Genomic DNA, 14,222 nt, shown 5'->3' on the forward strand with positions numbered 1-14,222 from the left:
AACGATATAAATCATCGGTGTTTTAATTATTTCGTTTTAATTATTTTCTGCTAGACGCGAATAAATCACAGCCGCGCGTTTGTTGTTTAATTTTCCCCGCGCTGTCTTATAATTATTCGCACTAGCCATTTTCCCGACCATTTCTCTCTCTCTCTCTCTCTCTCTCTCTCTCCCCTCTATCCGCCTTATTGTCTACCGTAACCAACGATATAACCGCGCGAGGGGGAAAATGTCCCTTTAAATAATGTAAAGTGTTTCTGAATAATGCATGCGGAGAGACTCGCGGAATCGCACGCGCTAAGGAAAAGAAGACGGTACGGAAGAGAAGAATAGCCGAGGATAGGCGAACGGTGTAAGTACTGCATTAACAAGCTACGTTATACGCCGCCGTAAGTACAATACATCCTTCCAGTCAGATGTTACGCTCGCGAAACAGAAAACCTTTTCCTCCTCCCTCTCCATCCGCGATAGGATGCCCTCTCGTATTTAATCGGGATTAGAGGAGACGGGCAAATTCGATTATTCGATTCATCGACTCGACGGATTCTACACTATTATTACGCTCGTTAATTAGTACTGTTGCTCCCCGCTCGGATTTTAGACTCTTACACGTTCATTATTCTACCACTCTCTAAGGATCATATGTAGAAAATTTCATTGTTGATATAAAATAATAATATATATAGTAGATTTAATCAATAATATATATTTTATCGATAGAAATAAAAGTTCGTGATATTTACTTTACCGAGAGACATTATTTGACTCTTTTCAATAGAAATAACCATCTATAATAACGAAGAGAATAGTCCTTTTCACGTTAACGGGTTTTGTAGTATAATATCGGAGATATTTTACGTGTTAACTAACTAGAATAAAATTTCTCTAGCTCTAGGAAACATAATGTTACCTCGTACTTTTTGTTGCAATTATCAAGCTTCGTCTAGGAGTATCTTTATACGCGCATTAATAAGACAAAAGGGCATATCTAAGTCTATTACAACTTGTATAATAGCGGTGTTGGAAGGGCTTGGATCTCTCTTCCTCTCTCTCTCTCTCTCGTACGATTTCTTGCGCACAGACGGTGTAGAGCTTGCGTTTGCGAGAGACCTGCCTACGTAACGTTACAGTATTTTAAGAATTCATAGAACATCTCTGCATAGAGAAGCTGATGGTGGCACCAGCGTGTTCTTTTATGCGTTACTGCAACTTTTATTATGCGTGAAAGGAGTAGGATGTAGAACATAAAGAATGGAAACCAATCAGAAAAGAGTCGTATCCTTTTTATATATATAAAAGACACATTTTTAACTTAATTAAAATTATAAACTCAAGTTTTACTTTTTTCACGAAATCTCATTGATTGAGAAAAGTAAAACATGCAACTTTATATTCTTCCTTACGGTTGTGATAATTTTCTTTATTATTTGTGATAATATTATTATTCGTTGACGAATGCAATTTATTTTTTAATATACAATACTTTTTTTTGTTATTACATATTATTTAATGATTACCTAATTATTGTAAGAGAGGAGGGGAAAGAGAGAGAATCGACTGTTCTTCGTGCAAGTTTCTTACATTTAGCAAATGAGAGCAAATTGTAACGAGACGCTTGTTAAAAAGACTACAGTTTTATTTAAATATTATTTTAATATAAGCACCTTGTCTCTCTGCAGTCCCGGTTTACTTTTAGGTTTCGTTCTCGCCACGGTACGGAGAGTAAACGCTAAAAGTGGCCGTAAAAATTTACAAGAAAATTCAGTTTCGCTCTTTCTGAGCTCGGACGGGATGTTTATCGGCGTATGTTTGCAACGGAATTTTTTTTTCTTTTTTTTTTCCCCATTTCCTTTTTTCGACCGTGTCAAACTGCGCGAATCCTGATTTTGCGAGCGCACGAAAATATATATATATATATATATATATGTAAAGAGATAAAAAGAAAAGAATTTAAATTTTTCATCTTTTTCTTTAAGAACTGCAAACTAGCTTATCTAATATACGTTGTATTATATTCTCGAGCACGAAAGATACAACCAATTTCCGGGGAGAAGGAGCAGTCGCGCGCGGTTTGTTCATGCAGGAAGATGATACCGAGTTGAAATTTTTTCGTAATTTAATTCAACCTCCGCCATTGAACGAAGAATGTATGTCGTATATACATGACAAGTCCCACTGCTGCTGCTGCTGCTAACCGTGAACATTGTACGAAACACTGTTCCTCACGACGACGATACGAACCAGCTGCCGCGTCGCGCTCGTATTTCATCGAAGCGGGGTGTCGTCCGCCGCCTTCTATCGACCGTTTAGTAAAGTGCCCTCGTGTGACCGTCCCGTCATCGCGATACGGTACGTGCCCCTTTCGCCAAGAAACGTGCTAGGCGATGAGGGGGAAGAGGGAAGGGGGGGGGGGAAGATCTTTCGACCAGAAGGAACGAGAGAACTCGTATGCTACTATTCCCCGAAGCTGCGTTTATCATCTGTCTGTTCGCTCGCTCGCTGCCGATGAGGCTGTTGGCGGTATCGGTGGTGTTTGGGCGAAATAGAGAGGTATATCGATCGATAGATAGAACGATCGTTAGAGAAATAGGAGCATCTCCCCATTGGCGGAGTCGAGGCATGGGAGTTTAGTTTATACGATTCAAAGACACGGGGAAAGGGAAAAATATGTTGGAACTTGTATAGAATTCGTTGTCCTTTTGCTAAAATGCGAATGGTAGGAATGGGCGAGAGACTTTAATAATAGACGAGGTATTATTAAAATTTATTCGCGCGAGCACTACGTGTTTTGAGAAAGTTTTCCGTTTCCTTGTCCCCTTTTGGCCGTCTCCGTAGGGATAGTCGGATCCAAGGGATCCCATCGCATCGGGGACAGTGCATCCTCGCGACGCGGAGAACATTCAACTTTCCCGATTTTTCATGAAACTCGCGGTACTTGCGTGACTCGTCGGGGCACTTACTCGCCTGGCGAGACGTAGGGGCACGTCCGAGGGAAAAAGTAAAGACACGCCAACGCGGAAAAATGGCGGGTGGTGCACGGGCGACACAATGTCGGTTGCCGTGTTGTACGCCGGAGAACGTTCCAAAGTTCTTCTTCCTTTCGCGTAAAACGCGAAAGACCGCGTAACTGCGGATGTCTGTTGGCTGAGTTTTCCCGCGTCGGTTATCGATATACGTACGACGCAGAGGCTTCTTTTTTTCTCGAACGCTTTATTCGATAAGCGACATTCTATCACGGAAATTAAATTCAAACGCCGAACGGCATTCTTTTCTTACGACTTCCGATAAGGACATAAAAGGCAAGGCTTCTCGTAAGGAAGTTAAAAATGTCCTACATTTCTCGAAATCGTCGAGACATCCCGGATGATCGCTTAAAAAAAGTAGAATTTTTCTACGATGTCCAAGACCTACGAAACATTAAGCTCGTTTTATTTTAAAGTGGAATTTTTGTAACTTTTAAGAATGCAATAAACAGAGCGTCGTAGATATTACACCGTCGTTTATCATGAAAATGTCATTTTAATGTTGGATCGCGTAGACGCGGTTATCGCGCAGTTCGGTAAGGCCGTAATTCGAAACGATCTTCCCTTTAAAGGCAATAAAATACCATCCACTGCAGCACGAATGACGATAAACGCGAGTAAAAGAAGTCGGAGACAACACGGTGATGAAGGAAATTTCCTACGATAAATCAAAATTATGATAACGTGTCATTCGCGCCATCTAAATTACACTAGATTACCTTGTAACTCATTGTAATCGAAATTTTCAATTTTTACAATATTTCAATAACAATAATTCAAGCGACGCGTTAACAGCTTTCATTCGTTCGCGAGCGGAATTTTTCCGCGAAACGGATTATACGCTTTCCTCGCTCCAAATCGTCCTCGACGCGCCATGAGAATAGATTTTCTTTTTCAATATAAGCTTCGCACACATTGTGTTGGAGGAAATAAACGTGAATCGGTCAGACAACCAGTATACATAAAATAGGAAGGTTAAGCGCAACATTAATCAACGTTGATGCCAACCAGGCTCGAAGCTGCCCTCTCTAGCTTTTTTCTCTATTTTTTTTTTTTTCTTTCGCGACGCGGGTCAATGCGCGTTTGCGTTTACGAATTCCCAATGCATGGCGAAGCCATGGTGTGGGGCAAGGTATGGTAGATAGGCAGGTGGATCGATGCCACGTGAAATCCCGCACTGATACAACGCTGGTTCATTCAATTATCACTAAATCCCGGAACTCTCATCCGCCATCTGCGCTCCTAGCGCCGCCCTCCCCCCCCCCTTCTCTCTCTCTCTCTTTACGCATTGTTGCTCCTTGCAAAGCACATACATGGACATGAATGATATAATGCCATGACGAACCAACGCGAGCGAATCAACAATCGACCCCGCTCAAACATCCTATCCTTTCTCTCCCACTTTCCTTCTCCCCCTCCTCTCTCTCTCTCTCTCTCTCTCTCTCTCTCTCTCTCTCTCTCTCTCGGTCGTATCCCGTTTCTCCGACCTTGTTTCACCAACGTGACTGCGATCCATCCATCGACCCAGTTCCGGGCATATTGGCGGCGTCCTTCCGACCCACTGCTCCGGAAAATGTAAAATGGATGTTTTAAGATTGGACGCCGCCCGGTGCGGACTCGGTCGAAAAACGAGATTCCCCGATTCCTTTACGTCCGATGAGAGAGAGGATAGATGAGTCCGGATGTGACCGTATAATGTGACAGCATCTTCAAAGGAGGGTAAGTCCATTTCCGGACTACGACAAACTGCGAACTCATCATTCTCTCTAATAATTGTTTGTCGTCGTCTCGTGTCATGAATTCGATATTATGAAAATGATTACGGACACACGATTTCGCAGATGTAACTCGAGTAAATTGATGTAAAAAAAAATGCGACGATGTATAATTCTCAACGACGAAGCAAATAATCATTTGAGGATGATAAAATAATCGTAAAGTTGACGTTACTCATTTCATTGTCGCATCACGTATATAATCGAATATATAAAAAAAAAAAAATATTAAATAATAAAATTCTTAATATATTTACAATGATATTGTAAAAATTTAATCGTATATTTTAGGCGAAACGATATTCCATGTCGTCGCAATCGACCATTGAAATATTCATTCGCGTATTTTTAATTTTCACCGAGTCCATTACCAAGCTTCGTATGAGACAGGGATCGAATTGCGTATAGAAAAACTGGCTTGTCAACCCGCGAGAAAACATCGAATTAAATTACTCTTGACTCGCCAAACTACACTGTATATTCTCATCCATTATTATTCGAGATAACACGGACACACATTTTCAACAGCTTTTTTAATTACGCTTGTTACGAGACAATTTACGGATTGGTGCGATTGATTGGAAATGTTCCCAACATTTCTTCACGCTGAACATCTCCTTCTTCATTTTCTTCGCGCTCCCCGAGTCGCGAAGATCCCGAAGAAAGAATGGACTACCGTACCATTAAATTAAATAGCGACGTCCCGTGGGAATTTCATGACGAGTCAAACCGGAACTCGCGCTTACGTCCGGGAGGAAAAAAAAAAGAGAAAGAGAATGTGGAAAAGACCCGCCGTTCCTCAATGTGGCCACCGGGGACCGATAAACCCGCCGCCACCCGTTCGATTTCGCGTAAAAAGGATAGAGGGCTTTATCGGTCTATCAGGTTGCCCGCATCCACGCGACTTAGGATCCAATTGCCGCTAAGTGCGGGTGCGATTTATCGCGAAATAAGCGACGAACGGATACGCGACGAGCAAAAGCAGCTCGTTACAAAGAAGCCCATCGAATCGACCTCGCGTAATGAAAACAACCCGTTCTCAGATGGAATATATATATAAAAATGTAAGCATGAAGGAAACGTAAAGTGAGAAGGAAGCGTAAAAAAGTAGGAATATGAAATATAAAAAAAAGACACGAAAGAGCCCCTTTTGAATAAGAAGAATTTTATTGTTATTCTCGGGTTAAAAAATGCATTTTTTTTAGTTTAATAAGAACGGAGAAATATGTAATAAGAAGGCAGAAAAATATCATGCTTTTGAGAATTTAAAAGACAGAAGAAAACGACGCGCGTTGCATTCATGTATATTCTCCGCGTGATATATTGTATAAAAATTATATTATACGATGCACATATCGCAGATGTATCACGGTCTTCGAAAATAAGCGAAGTAGATAATGGTCGCGTTGTGCCACGCTTTTTTCCATTTGAGTATCACGGAAATTTTATAAATTAACGCCTCCATAGAAACGTTAAATTTCTGCATTTAATATGTATTATGCGCGCTTGTACCTGAATTTTTTTAGTATATACAAATTTGCACAACAAAATGGAGAAATGATGCGACATTGTGTGGGATATCTTTTTTCTCCGTTAATTTAATTATACGTAAATAAAGAAAAAGCTTTATATATACACGTAACATTATAAAGGACGTGTGACGCGCTCTTTTTAATCATTGGTTTTTTTTTAATTGTTTATTTTCAAATGTTGCACATTTATTAATCCCAGTCGATATTAATTAAATGACGAAGATTACAAACCCACTTTTTACTCACCCCATATACAGGTTCTTTTCAATTCTTCTCGCCACTTTATTATCCTATAAAAAAATTTTAAAAATCATATTCTTTCTGCAACATACACGACATTATTAAAATTAAATATATAATTAGTACAGATGTTATCGATAATAAAGTTAAAAGACGCAAATTCGCTACTTTTACGTTCCAATTAAAAGATAGATCCGTTACCATTCGCTTTATGAAGATGCGTTTAATAACGACCGAAAGACAGAGATTGCATCCACATTGGACAGCGTCGATGTACACTGTACACGCAACGTGTCATCGGCTATCGATTAGTCGAGAGAAATGTGCCTATTAACTCGAACTAATGACCGTAAAACCAAGCACGACGTATAAATCGTAATGCGATACTTTCGCGCAAGACCGAGGCGATTACATCTACGCATAAGTTTTCTACGAGCAATTTCCCCAGATTCACTATCAAATGTCTTTACTACTTGCCGATTCAATCTCTCTCGAAGCGCGTGTGGATCCAATCTTGTTCATTAAAATCTCTTTGCAGGGGTGTTAAAAAAAAAAAAAAAAAAAAAAAAGGTAGCTTGAATTATTATACGCTCTCTATGTGTACAAAAAAATAAAAAAGATAATTAATATGTGAACAAGTATTGCAAATGATATTAGAAATATTTATTTAAAAAATACCTTTCTTAAAATATATTCAATTCCTCGGCTCGGATCGGGATACACGCTCGAGGGATTCCGTAAAATATTTTCGACTGTGCTATAATCCTTTCCTCCCCGCTTCATCTCCCCGCCTGCCCCGTGTATTCCTATCCTTTCGTGTAATTAGAACGATCCTTCGACCTTTCACGCCTCTCCTTCGCTCTGAGACGCGCGATTACGCTTCTCCCACAGGAGATAAGGAACCAAGAGGGGGATGTCGCCCTATGCTACGGGACGGGGGGAGAGGGATGATCATCGGATGAGAGAAACGCGAAAATGAAATGGAAGCGACGGCGCCTAAATAAGTATTTAGCGAATAATTGACGCCGTCTTTCCCGTCTCTTCCTCGCTTCATAACGACACGATGTTATCTAAGGAGGGGGACGATGTCTCCATTTGTCTCGCACCCCCCTTTGACATCTTTATTCTACTATCTTTGTTCCTGAGATTGTTATTTTATACGCCGTATCTCGAGAGATTCAAACGAGATGGGACGGACGCCGGAAAGCACTAGGATATAAATATAATTCTCATTCAATGACTTAATATATTTTGAGACTTAACTATTGTAGGATATTTTCTCGTCTCCCATTGTTTCATTTATAATATGCTTGTAACATTTAATTGCAGTTGCTATTGTAAAGTACGAGAAAAATGAAAAATTCAATGCGTTTTAAAAATAAATATAAAAAAATAAATGTTACTTGGAAAATCTATTTCCGATAGATTAAATATTTAAAGGCAACGTGCACACACGTTGCAAATTCCAAGGTTCACACAAACTATATCATGATTTTTCACACATTGTATGATTTCGATTTTATAACAGATATATAATCGAAATTGCTAGAATAGACAAAGTTGACAATACAATTCTTTCAAATGTGATTATAAATTCGACATTTTCTTGTTACATGTATAAATACACAGTACAATATATATATTAAATACAATGAACTATAATATTCTGTCGAGACAATTTTACGCAAGAGTTCACAAGATCCTGTTTCATGCATAAAAAAAAACTAAACAGCTTCATTTATGTTGTTGCATTATATATGTTGTTTCGCGATCATAATTCATAAACGAGAGTAATTACATTTTAACGTCATGCATTTTCCTGCTTGGATGACAAGATGTCAAGACCGGATATGAACCGAGAATCTCTGGAATTTTCGTGCCAATGTTTATAATCTTCTCAAGGATGATTGGCGATTTGCGTCGAAAGTGACGTAAACGATCGCTAATCATCGGCGTTAATAGTAATCGTCCGATATTTATCAATAAATACATTCTTATTTCGTTCAACACCACAAATAAATATCTACAAGTTTTTTTAATAGAAACGAGGGGTCATTTACGCTGCGATGCAAATTTCCCACGATGGGTTTATATCGAAGATAACACGTTAGGCGCGTTAACTGTCGCGTTCTCTTTAGCGCTCTAATTTTAATTTAATTCGGCTAATCAGCGCTATTACAGCGTTTTATTCCGCATATCAATAGGATACCATCTCAGGCTCAATATATCGTGCAAGATATGCAATATTAAAAATTAAAATCTTGCAATATCAACTCAAGGCAAAAGTTATCGGGGGAATTTTATAACTGAAGAGAAATTCCCCATACACGATATATTGTATGAGGAAAAATACTTTGCATTATTTACACGGAAGAAGAATCCAAAAACATAAAAGTAAAAATATAAAATGTAAATATATATATATATATTAAAAAACAATAAAACGCAAAGAAATATTTTTTAAAAATTTTATTTAAAAAAAAATAATCTTGACAATTATTTTTCTCATTATGTAATTAAAAAATTTCGATACTTCTTTCGCATGAAAATTAAAAAGAAAAAAAAAATAATGCGTGTATATTGTACGTGCGCGCTGGTATGTGTCGGTTGACACAAAAACAACGGTATTCTTTTTTTTTACGGAAAATTATTATTAAATCGTTGTAAAAAAATTAATTTTTGGAAGAACATTTTTGGAAAGCGACTGAAATTCGCGTATGAAAAACGCACTCGGACGAGATACACAGTTACACATTTAAGTGTTAAAAACAGCATCGCGAGCAATTTCTCTCGACAATAAGATACAGATAGAGAGGAAGAGAGAGAGAGAGAGAGAGAAAAGTTCCACGACAATGTTCCCAGTTACCGCCGTGAGGAAATGCAAGCGTAACGACCATTACCTCTACTGCGTTTGTCTCTGCGGGTACTTTATATCGGCGCCGGTGCATCGTAGCGGAATACACTCGCCGTCCGAAGACGAACGCGACCCCCCTCGAATGCGCCCGGGGGGAATATCGAAGCGAGAAAATTTATCTCGGATCGGTAATGGGTCCTGAGACTCCGGTACGCGCTACATCGGAGGTCCGGCGGTGACGAAGTGGGTTACGGAAGTAACGCGGTAAAGTAGCTCGGCGCGTGCATCCCCCGGAGGATTTCCGAGCGAGTGCCAATATAAACTCGAGAAGGCAGACAGCGGAGGAGCGGCCGGGTAACCGGCGACCTTTTCCTATTCCCTTTCTTCCCTTCGTTGTCGTCGTCGTCGTCATCATTGTCGTTCGGCTACGTCTTTTACGTAGCGAATCGTACCGTAAAAATGGAACCGCTCGCGCATAAATGTGTTTGGCCTTCGATCAAGAGTCTCTTCCTTTACACAAACGACCGGATTGTTGGAGTGAGTTTTTCACGGGGAGAGCAAACAGCATTCCTGTCATCTCTCGCAAAAGTTTGAAATTTTTCACATGGAGAGACTATGTGAGAATATGTATGTGTCGATTAAACTTTTGTCAATTTTTACCGATTAAATCTACGCTAATTTTTAAATTCTTTCTATTTTTTAACAATTAAATTACGGTCAATTTTTCTTCGTTATACTTTTATAATTACATATATAGCGTATATTATATGCAGTGTATTATTGAAATGTCTGTTGCGCAATGTGCAATTTTGAAAAAAATAATTTATATATTCGGATCCTGGAATTTCTGCAATTATATTTGATATAAAGTGCGCGATGCCGAATAAAATGTTATTAAATGTAAAGTTCTACAGGAACAGCAGTTTCATAATGCAGATTTTATTTATTCAATATACGAAATACGTGTTTCATTCAGCTGTATCAATAGCGAATCGATACATTGTCGAGCGATCGAATACGAATGTCTGAATGGGATACGCAAGTATTCCTCGATAACATATTTCAATGACGGCTTTTTAATTTGTAATGGGATCGTAATAAATCTAAAAAAAAAAAAAAAAAAAAAACCGTCGACGACGAAAATAAAGGTCAATAGTATTATAATCATTAAACTCGAATGGATGATTCAATTGCGTGACTGTCTCAATGAATCCTTTTTACTTTTTAGTTTAAAAGTATCACTCTATGAAATCTAAACCGAAAAATTGTACGCGATCACAATTCAAACAAATTTGCACAATACTTTCATTATCCACTTTTCGAATCTCTTTACAAAAAGAGAATTATACGTGATATTCGTCCCAGGATATTATTAAACGTTTCCTTAAACTAAATTATAATAAAGGAGACAATCTTTTATATAATTGCAATGTAAAATAAAAAATTTAATTATCCAAGGATAGGATGTCTATCTTTTTTTATGATATCATTATCGTCTATTATATCCTTATCCCGCAGAATCTGCGTACACTTTCTAGATGGTCACATTCTCTCCATGCGAGTTATTTCGCCTAAGTGGAAGCAATTCGATCAAGTTAAATGCGATTACGCATATAGTGCCACGCCACGTATATAATTATTGCGCCGACGAGCACGATTTTCTATATGCGCTTAATAGAATCCGGCAATAAATCGCGCACGCTATTCTGACATTAAATTAACTCATGGATGAGAAAAAAGAGAGAGAGAGAGAGAGAGAGAGAGAGATTGGTACGCGAAAAGCGGGCGCTATAAAACAAGAGCGAACGCGGATCGTTCGAAATCAGCAGATTGCGTCGTTTATCACCCAAAATGTCCGAAAATCTATGTATATGCGCGATTTATTCGAAAGGACGATTTAGCGGCGCTTACAGTTTTGTTTTTAAACCACCACCCGTGTCACGCTTAACCGGATACAACCGTGCAAAATTAATGATAACATGATTACCGTGCGTTGACGACCCCGCCGAGGGTCGTCGCAAGATCGTCGCGCAAAATTTCAGTCTGCTGTATTAAATATTTCAAAATAATAGAATATATGGACCGTTTATTTTGAAAGTGATGTAAGTCCTTTTTTTAAAAAAATGAGATATGACGTAATTTATGCTTAATTTAGTGTAAACTTTTTGTTTATAACTAGTTAGTATTTAATATCTTAAAAAATGCCGATGCTTTGTTGAATTTAAAATTGGCCGGTAAAAGAAATCGCGTAACCATTGATTATGAAAGTGGTGTAAGTCCAATTTCCATCACGATGCCAGGCCTATTACATACGAAAAATATAAGGATATGCAGCAGCTATTACCTTATATACCTCCTGTGCATCGTGAATATTTCAAAACACTGCCACACGAAGAGCATAAATAATTAATAATACCAATATCTTGCGTTAAGTTTAACAATATATAAATATAATTAACGTTCAAAATAAAAAATACTAATTCTATTTTATTTCTTGTTATTATTTATAAACAAAATTGGATTAATATGAAATATATTTTAAGTGATATTTGTTATTTCAAAATTGAAATTAAACGATATTTACAATTGACTAATTATGAAAGTGGCGTAAGTCCATTTGCAGCCTGGAAATATATATTATTTTAGTTAAATTCGCCTAAAAGAAATTTATATAATCAAATAACATATTGATAAATTAGTACAAACATTCCCAGACTTCACATAATTAACCTATATTTTTTAATTGTCAGATCTGCTAACATTTAATTTTCTCGAAACAAAAGAAAATGGACTTGCACCACTTTCAAAATAAACGGTCCATATATTCGATGCCGCGTATATATAAATATAATATTCCGAAAATTTGACGATATAACATTTTATAACGGGTATTTTCTCTTTTCAGCGCCACCGCGAAAAGTAGAGATCAGCAGTCATCCGAACAAACGGATAATCGAGGTGAAGGTGGGAGAGTCGCGGCGATTAGACTGCATCGTCCGATCGGCTAAGCCGGCCGCCTCGATCATCTGGTATCGCGGAAATGTGCAGATCAAGGGCGGCGACACCAGTATCTCCGCAATCTCCATCCAGGGTGGTAAGTAGCTATCTTGTTACATTGCGCATTGATATTCAATTACGATAATACCGCGCGCGAATGAATATATCACGGTTATTACGCGACAAGGATCAAATAAGCCCGTCGCGCTATACGCGTGTATAGATAAGCACAGATTCTGCTCTAATAACGCGGTATCGCCTAATTAAATTTCCATCGGAATAAATAACGCTCACAATGGCGTAAAAACAAGTTTTAGTCGGTGAAGAATTTTTTTTCAATATCCTTTTTTATCTTGTCACGTATTTGTAATATGTAACATGTGTTAATTGGGTTCCTTCTTGTGTTATTTGCCGACAATTCTGTATGGAGATTATTATAAATATGTTATATCGCAAAAATATAAATATTAAACAAGTAGATTAAATTCTTTACTAATAATCAATATTTAATAATGTAAGACGAGCGATAGCAGTTATCAATAGAAGATTCAACGTTATATTTTAATGTTAGCGGATTAATAGGCTGCAATTCCAATTCACATTCGAGTGACATATTCATCTAGGGGCGGGGAGGGGGGGGGGACATATAGATTATATATTATAAAGAATGGAATATGCTCAAGTAGACACTAAACGCCGAATTTATCCCTGGATGTATTCATATCTATATATAATGTAGTTTTTTTTTTTTTTTATAAAAAAAATTTCTTACTTATCTTTGTAGAAGATAAATTAAATGAAAAAAAAAAATCCTTTATCTCTGCGTTATATTTTACATAAAACGAATAAATTAGATTATAAATTGTATAGATCTTCCATAACTCTAAAAATACAAAGGGATGTAATAATATAAATACTGCGAATATAGTGCAGTCGCTTACCTCAACACGATGCTGAGAAGACGAATAATCTTGAATTTCGACAGAGCCCGGTTTTTTTTTTTCCCCCCCTTCCCCCAAAGCGCTTACCGCGTCGCGCTCGTAAAAGTATAGCGAGCAAAAAGATTGAAGGGATGGGTGTCGAGACGCCTCTCCCTTTCTAACGCTGCTTCCAGTTGCCAAGAGCATCTTCGATCGATCCCGTGACACACAATTCTGGCCGCGTTCCAACTACCGAAATTGACGTTCGTGTCTCGCGCCCCCACCGCTTGCGTTTTTACATTCGGCCGGAGACGACTCGACGAAACTAGAAAATAAATTAATAATCTGTAATATTTTTTGCATTCTTATCTGATAATATATGAGAAAATGAATATAATCAAGGAATGATAATAATAATAATCGACAAAGCGATTGATTTTGCAGATAAAAGGAAAAGAGTCGCTGGCAACGAGGAATCGATTACGATTCCTTACTTTGTCCGAGATGAACGATCGATATGAAAAGCAAACAATAATCAAAGAGAAAATAATTCTGGTAGCTGTAAAGTAAAAGTGGATGGCGGGTAGTATTTATTACGCGATTTGCGCGAATCATGTTACAGACAAGGAGACGACCAAGCCCGGAGAGACGTCCAGGGAATTGCTCAAATACGACACTCACGGTTCCATTACCATCATGCCTACGGCGGACGATAATGGGATGGATTATACCTGCGAGGCCAGCCATCCAGCTATACCCATAGACAGGCCCATGCGGGCGACCATTACGCTCTCCGTTTTCTGTAAGTATGACCGAGCCATAAGTGCGTCGTACGTTGGAGCGACCGTTTATACATCGCAATCGATACGCCAGTAGCGGGA

General features: G+C 38.2%; 2 protein-coding genes across 4 annotated transcripts in view; one reads left to right on the top strand and one right to left on the bottom strand.

Annotated features, from left to right (window-relative positions):
• Positions 1-14,222, top strand: part of Sns (sticks and stones) — a 230,377-nt gene that overhangs the window by 200,717 nt on the left and 15,438 nt on the right. For both annotated transcript variants that reach the window (XM_070313346.1, XM_070313345.1), the window contains exons 4-5: positions 12,330-12,518; positions 13,964-14,143. In XM_070313346.1, coding sequence (XP_070169447.1) covers positions 12,330-12,518; positions 13,964-14,143 — 369 coding nt within the window. The remainder of the gene's footprint in view (positions 1-12,329; positions 12,519-13,963; positions 14,144-14,222) is intronic.
• Positions 6,522-14,222, bottom strand: part of Naus (cortactin binding protein N-terminal like nausicaa) — a 43,386-nt gene continuing 35,685 nt past the window's right edge. The window contains exons 10-11 of one of the 2 annotated variants that reach the window (XR_011448390.1): positions 13,363-13,666; positions 6,522-6,620 (exon numbers count right to left, since the gene is read on the bottom strand). The gene's annotated coding sequence lies outside the window, so the exon portion shown is untranslated. The remainder of the gene's footprint in view (positions 6,621-13,362; positions 13,667-14,222) is intronic. The other variant, XR_011448391.1, reaches the window with a different exon arrangement.

The sequence above is a fragment of the Polyergus mexicanus genome, unplaced genomic scaffold, assembly GCF_030449975.1.
Source record: "Polyergus mexicanus isolate NDT 795.1 unplaced genomic scaffold, iyPolMexi1.0 SCAF_24, whole genome shotgun sequence".
NCBI classification, from domain to species: domain Eukaryota; kingdom Metazoa; phylum Arthropoda; class Insecta; order Hymenoptera; family Formicidae; genus Polyergus; species Polyergus mexicanus.